General features: G+C 43.7%; 1 protein-coding gene across 1 annotated transcript in view; it reads left to right on the top strand.

The window, feature by feature from the left end:
* The first annotated feature begins 5,299 nt into the window (after positions 1 to 5,299).
* LOC145350206 (TGF-beta receptor type-1-like) overlaps positions 5,300 to 12,051 on the top strand; it is a 58,331-nt gene continuing 51,579 nt past the window's right edge. The window contains exon 1 of the mRNA XM_080199269.1: positions 5,300 to 5,612. Within this exon, the coding sequence (XP_080055395.1) occupies positions 5,300 to 5,612 (313 nt within the window). The remainder of the gene's footprint in view (positions 5,613 to 12,051) is intronic.

Below are 12,051 nucleotides of genomic sequence, written 5' to 3'. Positions count from 1 at the left end.
CCCGCATATACTGTTTGATTATTTCCTTAAAGTAAGTGACCCTGCTGTCTCCTGGGCAGTTTACTTACTGGGCCTAGACTATGTGGTCAGCAGCAAAGTATAGATCCTCACCACTGACCTTGAAGAAAGCTGCAGTCTCTGTGGAATGCAATTCTTCTCCTGACCTCAGTTTGCATCTGGCACCAACATAAGGAGGGGATTTCTCGGGATTCAGTAACACTGATGTTATCAAGCTGGATGAACAGTCAGTCATATTGAAGTATTCTCATGCATAGCAAATTGGGAAGTAAATGCACTTTTTCTTTCTCTGAATTAAATGTTTTCTTTTTCTTTATGCATTCATGGGATGCGGACCGTGCTGGCAAAGCCAGCATTTGTTGCCCTTCCCTCATAGCCCTTGAACTGAGTGTCTTGCTAGGCCATTTCAGAGGGCAGTTAAGAGTCAATCACGTTGCTGTGGATCTGGAGTTACCAGACTAGGTAAAGATGGCAGATTTCCTGCCCAAAAGGACATTAATGAACTAGATAGGTTTAATGACTATCTATGATATTTTGATGGTCATCATTACTGAGATCAACTTTAAAAAATCCTGATATATTAATTGAATTTAAATTACACCTGCTGCTGTGGTGCTATTTGAATGCAAACCCCAAGAGCATTAGCCTGGGCCTCTGGTCCAGTGATATCCCTCTCTCTCTCTCTCTCACACACTCACACACACACACACACATGTACAGCCCCACACACTTGAATTCAGAAATTTTACACACATAAAATTAGTAAGGCTGTTATTAGTAATTATGAACTTGGTAGATGGTTTAAAAAATCAGCCACACCCCATTCAGCAGAGTGAAGGTTAGCAACTTCTGAATTTCCACATTTAACTGCATATTTGTGAACTCCAGAGGTCTCCTTTGATTTCAGAAAAGCAATGTTTTCTTACTCACAAGCAGATCTAGTAAGCAAACGCTGACAACTTCACAAGTTATTACTACTGCAAAACCTGGACCGTTGTTGTAACCTCATTCTGTTTCATATACAAAATAATAGAAGACTGGCTTTGGATTTTTGTTCACGTGAACAGTTTTCATATTCATATTATTTTTGTAAATAAGAAATCCTTTACGATGAAGGGCACTGGTTTGAGTTGGATACTTATTTTTGATTTTGACTTATAACTACTTTTTTTGCACAAAATAATGTTTCAAAACTTAATTAAAACTTAATTGGTATCAGTCACAATCCACATCTCTCCAGAAATCAAAACCTATTTTGTGGTTTACAGCAAAAGTTTCAGAGGACCCTACTTTATGGAAGATGTTATTAAATCAAGGATGAAACTCTTTAAATTGTAAGGCACAACAATGTACACCAAGACAATCCACAGCTCTTATTCCTTTTAGATCCACTTGTGAGCAAGAAAACATGCAAACAAATTAGGCATGAGATCATATTTGCCATTCAAGCGTTTGAAAATTCTTCCCACATTGGGATAAACGTGCAAGCAGAGACCACCACCATTCCATAGCTCAATCCTTTCTTAGATTTACAGAGATATGAAGGGGTGAATTTTGTCCTTGCACTGCTGGCTCAAGTCAAGCCCCCTAATTTTCTGAGCACTGAGTGCCAGAAAACCTTGCTGTGTGTCTGGTGAGATACATATCAGATTTCAGTCAGAGCCCGACAAAATTTGGGAAGATTGTTGAACAGTGGGTCAGATAATCAAGGGACCATCATTCATGAGGAATGTGTTGGTTACCAAGGTGCAAGTTGTTAACCCTGAACCAGGAGATTTTATTTTTGTTGTTTCTCTTTAGTGCTTTGTTGGATCAGAGTCAAAAGTGGCAATCCGGCAGTACTCCAGAGGACGGAGAGCAATTTATGAAAGTACTTGCACTTGGATAATCCCTTATGTCCTCAGAATTTCTGAGAATGCTTAAAAATCAATTCATTACTTTTGAATATGGGGCATATTGTTCTTGTCCATGTAATACTGCAAAAAGCAGATGTTTCTGATGGTGTCGTTTGAGGGAGGAATGTTGATATGGACACAGGAAAAGTGTAGTCCTTTACAAATCCAATCATTTCAAGCAATAGTAAAACATTTATTTATCTGAATCACAAATAGCTGAATCAGCAGTATAATCACTGTTTACCTTTTGTTCTACTTTCTTGAGTTTAGGTAGGGATTGGGAGACAGTTTAATTCTCTTCATGTATTACTCTTCTGACCCCCAAACAAGTAAGCTTTCATTCTGACATGACAGCATTCATATCAGTTACTGTCTATTTCCGGATTTTATTTGAACTTTTAAAGTCGTTTTTCTTCCTTTTCACTACTATTATTATGCAGTTACAATTCTTATTTACTTATTTCTTTCAGCCGTTTCTTCCATTTATTTGGAAGTGTCCAATTTTTCATTTTACTGGATGTGGGCAACACTGGCTAGGGCAGCATTTGTTGCCCATCTCTGATTGCCCTTGAGAAGGTGCTGGTGTGCTGCCTTCCGGGACCACTGCAAACCCTGAGGTGAAGGTACACTCACAGTGCCGTTGGGGAGGGAATTCCAGGATTTTAACCAGCAATAGCGAAGGAACTCCAAAGTTGTGTGGGTGAGGTTGATTGGCCATGCTAAATTGCTCCGTGGTATCCTGGGATGTGTAGGTTAGAGGGATGTATGAGGTAGTGGGGGTAAGGCCAAGGTGGGATTCTTGTCAGTGCAGACTCGATGGGCCAAATGGCCTTCTTCTGCACTGTAGGATTTCTATGATTCTACGAATGCTGATATATTTCCAAGTCAGGATGGTGAAAGGCTTGGAAGGGAACTTTTAGGTAGTGATGTTCCCATGTGCTTGCTGTCCTTGTCCTTTCAGATTATAGTTCGTTTGCAAGGTACTCTCTAAAGAGCCTTGATGAGTTCCTACAATACATCTTGCAGATAGTATATATGCCTGTCACTGTGTGTCAGTGGTGGAGGGAGTGAATGTTTGTGATTGGGATGCCCTCAAGGAATCACTTTGTATGTTAGAACTGCATTCATCCAGGCAAGTGAAGAGTATTCCGTTGCACTCTTGGCTTGTGCCTTGTAGATGGTAGACAAATTCTGGGGAGTGAGAAGGTGAGTTGCTCACTGCAGGGTTTCTAGCCTTTGATTTGTGCTGGTCATCACAGTATTTCCAGTTCAGTTTCTGGTCATTGGTAACCCCCAGGATGTTGATAGTGAGGATTCAGTGATGCCATTGAATGTCAAGAGGTGTTGGTTAGGTTCTCTCTTGTTTGAGATGGGCATTGCCTGACACTATGACATGAATGTTATTTGCCACCTGCTGCATTTGGACATATCTGAGGAGTCATGAATGGTGCTGAATGTTGTGCATTCATCAGTGAACATTCCCACTTCTTTATGATGGAAGGAAGGTCATTGAAGCAGTTGAAGGTGGTTGGATCTAAGGCACTACCCTGAGGAACTCCTGCAGTGCTGTTCTGGAACTTAAATGATTGATCTCCTAACAACCACATGCATTTTCCTTTGTGCTAAATATGATTCCAACCAGTGGAGAGTTTTCCCCCTGATTCACATTGACTCCAGTTTTGCTAGGGCATCTTGATCCCACATCAAGTCAAATACTGCCTTGATGTCACAGGCAGTCACACTTGGCTCACCTCTGGAGTTCAGCTCTTTGATCCATGTTTGAACGAAGGGTGTAATAAGGTCAGGAGCTGGTGAAACCCAGACTGAGCATCAGTGGACAGATTATTGTTAAGCAAGTGCCACTTGATAGCGCTGTTGAAATCCCCTCCCATTACCTTACCTTAATGGACAATCAGTAATCAGCTGGTTTGGATTTGTTCTGCTTTTTGTGTATCGAACATAATTGCCAGGAGATGCCAGTGTTGTAGCTGTACTGGAACAGACATGCCGAAACAAGCCTTCAATATCAACTTTTCTTGCAAAAATCTCTCTCTTCCTTGTACCATTCTCAAACTCAGTAACTATTCCTGGTTAACCTAATTACCGGACCTGCATTTCTCATGTTCGTTGCTTCAGTGAGATGTTGGACAGAATTTAAAAACAAAAGGCAATGTGTCAGGATCTGACTGAAAGTGTGTATTTCTGGAGATTAACACACACGTAAGTTTTTCTGGTGCACAAAAAATCTGGGGGTGTGGTTTCCACCATCACTCTGGCAGGATGGGACCTGATAGAGCTGGCGCCACAGAGATCAGGATGTTCTTTAAAGATGACATTTAAACATGTTTCCCCACCATCCTGGACATGAACGATCACAGAATTATCACCACAAGCTCTGCTGTGAGCCCACTGCCACCACCACCAAAGAGGTATGAGGGTAGCGTTCCTTCCCCCCTACCCTTCTTTCCCCCTCACCCTACTTCTCTCCCCCCCTCCGCCCCCCCCGACCCTCACTGTCATCAGTGCTCTCTCCTTGCTCCCTGCTGTCATCGGGCCTCCCGCTCCATGGTTGCTAGCCTTCTACCCCTCACCACCCCCTCGCGGCTGCTGGCCTCCCTCCCCCACCCCCCACCATGGGCCCAGCCTCACAGGGGGTCTCAATGGCCTCCAGTCCTACTGGCGAGGGCATCACAATAGGTCCTGATTGATGGGGACCACACGTGATCCTTGCTGGTGAGGACTTATGCCAGCGAGGCTGCTAAGACAAGTGAGACAGAAAGAAATCTCACAACACCCAGCTCAAAGTCCAACAAGTTTATTTGTAGCAAAAGCCGCAAGCTTTCAGAACAGGCTGTCCCTTCGTCAGATGGCTGGGAGTTCTGATCACAGACACCTGATGAAGGGAAGCCTGTTCCGAAAGCTTGTGGTTTTTGCTGCAAATGAACTTGTTGGACTTTAAGCTGGTGTTGCGGGATTTCTTTCTGTTTTACCCCAGTCCAATGCCGGCATCTCCACATCAAGGCAGGTGAGCCCAGATGATTGTGCCCCCAGGTTCACTAATTCTATTAAAATGAGACTGGGAGCACATGCAAAATATCAGACAGACAGTCACCCACTGCCAGAGTTGAACGTTGGCACTGTGAGGTGCTAATCATTATTCACAGCACTCATCCACACCCTCAATCAGCACAGAGACATACACCTTGGTGGGACCTAGTTCTAGGGTAGTTTTGCAGTCACAAATCTAGTGAGCACATCACATTTTCAGATCCTCAGCAAGCAGAGGTAGGGACAGCTCAAGGTGCCGGAACTCAGAGGATCGCTGAAAGCCAGGAATTGGCTGAATCCCAGGCTAATGATTAGCCCCTACGCTCAGTCATACCTCCATGGCTGAAGCTTCAAAGGCAAATTCAGGAAAATCAGGGAGAGATGTCTGGTACATGGTGATTGTGCTGACATTCAAATGTAATGAGGTCAACATGGTGAGGGTGGTATCTGCTGTGGTGGCCTGGGTGCAAGAGTTTTGCTGCAGGGATATGTACTGTATGGTGCAGGCATTTGCTACGATCTATAAGTGCCAACCCCAGGGGATGGTGGGGCTTCTTCAGTTCACTCTATCACCCTGCTATTCCAAAGAGGAAGCCAGGGCACCACTGGGAGGAGGATCAGCTGGTGCACACCTCGGAACTATCCACCCAGGTGAGTCCAGGAACGTGCAGCCTCTCAAAATCCTCACGTTCTGCCACTACTTCAGCTTCATAGGCCAAACAGGGTGGCACTGCCCCACAGCAGTATCCTGGAAACAGAACAGTGGACTCAGTCCCCCCCCCCAAGACCATCACAGATAACAGGACTTGGAAGACAGTGTGCTGTCCCCTTCTCTGCTGGGAATGCACCAAGGTCTAGCAGCAGGGTTAGAAAGGTTAAGCAGTAGTTGCACAAGGTGAGCATGAGTGTTAAGCACTTATACAACATGTTCACCTCTATGAATAAACTCTCACTAATTACATGCTTTTTATGGCTCCTTATACTGTGTTCCTCTAGTCCCCACCTGAAAAGTGGAGCCCTGGAAGGAGTCACTGGTGTAAAAATTGAGGACTGCTGTAACTTTCACTAACACTAGCAGTGAATGCCCTCCATGTCTCTGTTTTGCCAAATCCTGCAGAAAGCAACAGATGTGATTAACATCTGATAGTCCTGCTTAATTCTAGTTCTGGAGGTGGTATGTTAACAAGGCTAATGCAAAGATATATCACTAATCAGTCATTCATTGCAGCTGGGACCTTTCAACTGACATTCCTGGAGTCCAACTACTCATGCAATTATGCTTGCTTAAGTGCCACTAAATTGTGTGAGTGACCCTGTTTGCTGCTCAGTATTTAACACTTGATGCATGGACTTCCAAAATTGCTGCCTGTACTATTAGCTGACTGGGTAAGCAACTATATTTCCATAGAGTTGAGGAAAGACTGGAAAATGTGTAAAGCACTCTTTCTGCAGTTGCCATTTGCTGCTGGGCATGGGTTTCTTAGAAGGGCCTCACAGAGGGAAGAGAAGCCACTATTAATATTAGTGATTCAGGATCCTTAATCCCTTAGGTAGGAGATCCTGTATACAATTTGCAGAGACCAAAGTAACTGTGTTCCAAAAGCAGGTTTGCTTTACTAACAATGGTTAGTAGATAGGAACATGTCTGTGTGGAGGACCGTTGATGGCCAAGGAAAGAGAGGATCGGAGACTAAGAAAATCAAATTGGGATAGGAGATTTGGCATAATCAGTAGATTGAAGGTAGGCTTGGAAGGAGAGGAAAAATGAGTGAAATGAGTCGGAAGAACAGGAAACAAGTTGGAGAATAGGAAGATGAAATGAGCTTACATGTTGAAGAATGGACTTATGTGACTATCCATTCATCCCAGAAGACTGGTGAGTAGTTAATATAGTTCCTCAGTTCAAGAAAGGAAAAAGGGCTAATCCAGGAAATTATAGACTGGTGAGTCTCACATCGGTGGTTGGGAAGCTATTGGATAGGATTCACACACATTTGGAAAAGCATGGCCTAATTAGGAAAAGTCAGCGCGGCTTTGTGTGGGGAAGGTCATGTCTTACTAACTTGATTGATTTTTTTTTCGAGAAGATGATAGTGGTGGATTGATGAGAGTAAAGCAGTGAATGTTGTCTACATGGGTGGGTGCGTTAGTATGCTAGCAGATGACACAAAGATAGATGGAAGAAGGTTGTCAAAGGGTACAGTGGGCTATAGATCAATTGCAGATCTGGGTGGAGAAATGGCAGGTGGCGTTTAATCTGATCAAGTGTGAGGTGCTGCATTTTGGGAGATCAAATGTTAAGAGTAAATCTACAGTTAATGGCAGGACACTGAACAGCATTGATGTACATAGCGATCTTGGGGTTCAAGTCCATAGCTCCGTGAAAGTGGTCACACAAGTAGATAGGGTGGTAAAGGAGGTGTTTGGCGTGCTTGCCTTATCGGTCAGGGAATTGAGTATGAGTCAGGATGTCATATTGTAGCTTTATAAAACTTTGGTTCGGCTGCAGTTAAGAGTATTGAGTTCCATTCTGGCCAACACATTACAGAAAGGAGAGGCTGGACAAACTAGGACTGTTTTCTCTTGAGTGGTGGAGGCTGAGGGGAAACCTGACAAGTCTATAAAATTATGAGAGGCACAGTTAGGTTTGATTTGATTTATTGTTGCCACATGTTTTAGTATGCTGTGAAAAGTATTGTTTCTTGTGCGCTTATACAGACAAAGCATACCATTGTTAGAGAAGGAAATGAGAGAGTGTAGAATGTAGTGTTACAGTCATAGCTGGGGTGCAAAGAAAGACCAACTTAATGCAAGCAGGTTCATTCAAAAGTCTGATGACAGTCGGGATAAAGCTGTTCTTGGGTCAGTTGGTACATGTCCTTAGACTTCTGTATCTTTTTCCCCAGTGGAAAAAGGTGGAAGAGAGTATGTCCTAGGTGTGAGGGGTCCTTGATTATGCTGGCTTCTGAGGCAGAGGGAACAGTGCCAATGAATGGGAAGCTGGTTTGCATGATGGACTGGGCTTCATTCACAACCATTTGTAGTTTCCTGCGATCTTGGGCAGAGTAGGAGCCATACCAAGCTGTGATACAACTAGAAAGAATGCTTTCTCTGGTGCATCTTGGTGAGATGGAGAGATGGGATTGACGGTCAGAATCTTTTTCCCAGAGTTGAATGTCTAATATTTGGGGGCTTGCACATAAGGTGAGAGGGGGAAAGTTCAAAGGAAATGTGAGGGGTAAATCTTTTACACAAAGACAGGCTGCCAGTGGTGGTGGTGGAGGCAGATAACTTGGGGACATTTAATGGGCTTTTAAGCACATGCAAGGAATAAAGGGATATGGTACAAGGGTGGGCAGAAGGGATTAGTTTAATTTAGCATCACATTCAGCACAACATCATGGGCTGAAGGCTCTGTTCCTGTACTGTTCTATTAGGAAATGCTAATGTTTTAACCAATGGCATGTGAAACAATATCACAAAAGATGCTACAATTTAATGGGTAAAAAATTGAAGTTCCAGATCTGGTCCAAATTGCATCGAAGGCTCCAAACAGAAAGGTCATCCTATCCACTGTGATGTTTTCCAGGCGTTTGAACCATTAAAACAATTCCATGTAAAATTTTGTACGATCGTTTTTAATCGTGCATAAAACATTTTAAAATAAAATTCTATCATCTGAGCATATTTACCACTATCTGACTAATCAAGATATTGGCTCAAAGCAGGTTCTCAGATGTATTTTGTGTGATTTATTTAGTCACTTGCAGCTTGCCAGTTCAGCAGCTGTGACTTTGGGAACAAATCTGTGGACTTAACCGGTCCGTATTCCGTAACTTACTCGTTTTACTCTGGCATTTGTCCTACTGGTTCATGTTGAATCAATTAGACTGCTGCTTGTTGAAGTGTTAGAAGATGCTATAGAGAGATGTGGTAAGAAGTCTGTCAACACCAGGTTTAAGTCCAACCGATTTATTTGATAGTAAACTCACAAGCTATCAAATAAATCGGTTGGACTTAAACCTGGTGTTGTCAGGCTTCTTACAGTGTTTACCCCAGTCCAACGCCGGCATCTCTACATCATAGAGAGATGTGGCCACGTGTCTATGTGGAATACTTTGTGACACTAATTACGTGATGGATCTGTACTGGATTTACAAAAAAAACGAAAATAAGATGAGCCTTGACAGGGTTGCATGGTAACAGCAGCCAGCACCTTTCCCTGCAAACACACACAATCAAACCCTACATGACCTTTATTGTTTCCATTGGCGAAGCTGACTGCGCCACACTCAATCTTCCGGCAAGCGAATAGCCTGGGTCGCCGGGTTGAAACTGCAGAAACATCCCTGCCCTGTCCCACTCCACATGCAACAAGGTGTCTGCTCACCTGGGAGGCAGAGCACGAGTGCTCCTTTTAGAGCGAGCGCTGCAAAGTGAAGTGAACAGCACCTCTGCACTAACTAAAAAGTCATTTCCAAGTAGCAGGGCTTTGATGTGCCACAATGGCCAGACTGAGGTGTGTGCCCTGGACTATAATTCTCAGCTGTATTCAACTAACTACCGGTAAGATGCTGTCATTGTGTGAATATCTTTCCTCTAGCTCAGCGCGATCAAACCCCTGATCTAAATGTCAGTGGCATTTTTTATTTCTAATGCGAATTTGATGTTTGAACTGATCTCGTCCTAATATTGCGGGTCTATGGTCGTCTGCTGAGACAGGGATGGTATTGTCGATTCCAGCGCTGGTGTCAATGTTGCTCACAGTCGCTTCCTTTTATTTACGCTTTGCAAGTAATTGTTAACTGAGAAGTTACTACAAGCATGTGCCTAGCTTCTCTCTTTTTAATTGCTGGGGCTCAAGTTTAATTTGACAGAAATGTGTTTGTCAAATGCTTCTGTTCAACAGCCTTCACTGAACCTTTCTTAGCTTCTAAATTTAAATCAGACAAGGCTCCTGTACTGTGAATCTGAACTTGTTCTGATCCTGAAACTTGATAGAATGAAACTTGAGCTCATTATTTCTTTGGCTGTAAGGTCTGGTAAGATTTTCCCAAATGTAGTTTGCAAATCTGTTTCTGCTTCCCTGATCCCTCACCTCAAAAATCAGCTTGATAGCAGTTTATTAAAATCAATAATGGGTAGGTTTTAGAGTGAAGCTGAAGTTGAGGCAGAAAATCAGTTAGCGATTAAATTGAATGGCAGAGCAGGCTCAAAGGATCCAAGTGGTCCACTCTTGCTTCTGTTCCTTAGTGTGAGGTATGTTTCAGGTTTGTGGGAGGAAATGTACCTGTGCAATAGCAGACTCTTTGGCCAGGCTAGCTGCAGACCACACAAATTAACCTATCTGAATTTGAACCTTGTTAGATTGCCGAATACATTCTTTGTGTCATCTACAGAGGTTTTTCACAAATTTAGTAGAATTAATGTAGAATAGATGAGTTGGGGAACAGGTTCCTGAAATGCAGATTAACAACTTTTATTCTTCTTGTTGCTAAAATATTAATGTATTGAGGTCAACTTGTGTGGCAGGGGCATGGGGACTGGAATCATAGAATCGCTACAGTGCAGAAAGAGGCCATTCAGCACTTCGGGTCTGCACTGACAACAACCCCACCCAGGCCTTATTGCTGTAACCCCACAAATTTATCCTCCTATTCCCTCTGATCTACACATCCTGGGGCATGAAGCAGCAATTTAGCATAGCCAATGCACCTAACTTGCATATCTTTGGATTGTGGGAGGAAACTAGAGCACCAAGAGGAGACCCACACAGACATGGGGAGAATGTGCAAACTCCACAAGGACAATGGCTCAAGGTGAGAATCAAACCCAGGTCCCTGGAGCTGTGAGGCAACAGTGCTAACCACTGTGCCATCATGCCACCCAAACAGCAGGCCAATAAGCGTAGGGGCTGGGGAAGAAAGTGAGACTGAGATAAACATAGTGCAGAATAAGTGCAGGATTAGGGAAGTCGTGGGGCCTGGTGGGACTGGAAGTCTGGAGCGTATTTGCTTCAATGCTAGAAGTATAACAGGTAAAACAGATGAACGGAGAGCCTGAATTACTGCATGGAATTGTGATATTGCAATTACTTTGTTAAAGAAGGGACAAGACTGGCATCTTAACATTCCGGGATACATTATTTTAAATGGGACAGAAGGGGAAAGAAGAGGTGGGGGAGTTGCATTGCTGATTCAGGAGCACATCAGCATTGTTGAGGAAGGACACACTGCAGGCACAGTGGTTAGCACTGCTGCCTCAGTGCCAGGGACCTGGGCTTGATTCTGGCCTCGGGTCATTGTGTGGAGTTTGCACGTTCTCCCCATGTCTGCATGGGTTTCCTTCAGTTGCTCTGGTTTTCTCCCACAGTCCAAAGATGTGCAGGTAAGGTGGATTGGCCATGCTAAATTATCCTTAGTGGCAGAGAGATTAGCAGGGTAAATATGTGGGGATGCAGGGATAGAGCCTGGGTGGGATTGTTGTCAGTGCAGACTCAATGGGCTGAATGGCCTCTTTCTGCACTGTAGGGATTCTATAATTCTATGATTATGGGTGGAGCTCAGGAATAGGAAGGGTGAAATCAATGTTGCGAGTGTACCATAGACCTCCCAACAACCCACAGGAGTTAGAGGGGCAAATGTGCAGCCAGATACTAGAAAGGTGTGAATAAAGCAGGATAGTTGTGGTGGATGACTTTAACTTCCCTCATATTGACTGGGACTCCCTTACAGCCAGGGGCTCGGATGGGGAGAAATTTGTCAGATCTATCCAGGAGGGCATTTTGATGTTGACATTCCAACCAAGGAGGGGGCCATCTTAGACTAGGTACTGGGGAATGAGCTGGGTCAGGTGATCGATGATTTAGTTGGGGAATCATTTTGGGCTTAGTGGCCATAATTCTGTAAGATTTTGGGTAGTCATGGATAAGGACAAAAGTAGCCCTTGGGTGAGGGTGCTTAATTGGAAGAGGGCCAATTACATCTAAATTAGAGAGGAACTGGGGAATATGGATTAGGAGCAGCTATTTGGGGGTAAATACATATCTGGCATGTGGGAAACTTTTAAGTCAGTTGATTGAAGTGCAGGA

Source organism: Carcharhinus amblyrhynchos, chromosome 11 (assembly GCF_965287045.1).
Source record: "Carcharhinus amblyrhynchos chromosome 11, sCarAmb.v2.hapA, whole genome shotgun sequence".
Classification (NCBI taxonomy): domain Eukaryota; kingdom Metazoa; phylum Chordata; class Chondrichthyes; order Carcharhiniformes; family Carcharhinidae; genus Carcharhinus; species Carcharhinus amblyrhynchos.
The sequence above is the reverse complement of the archived record's forward strand: the minus strand, read 5'-3'. Positions and strand labels throughout refer to the sequence as shown.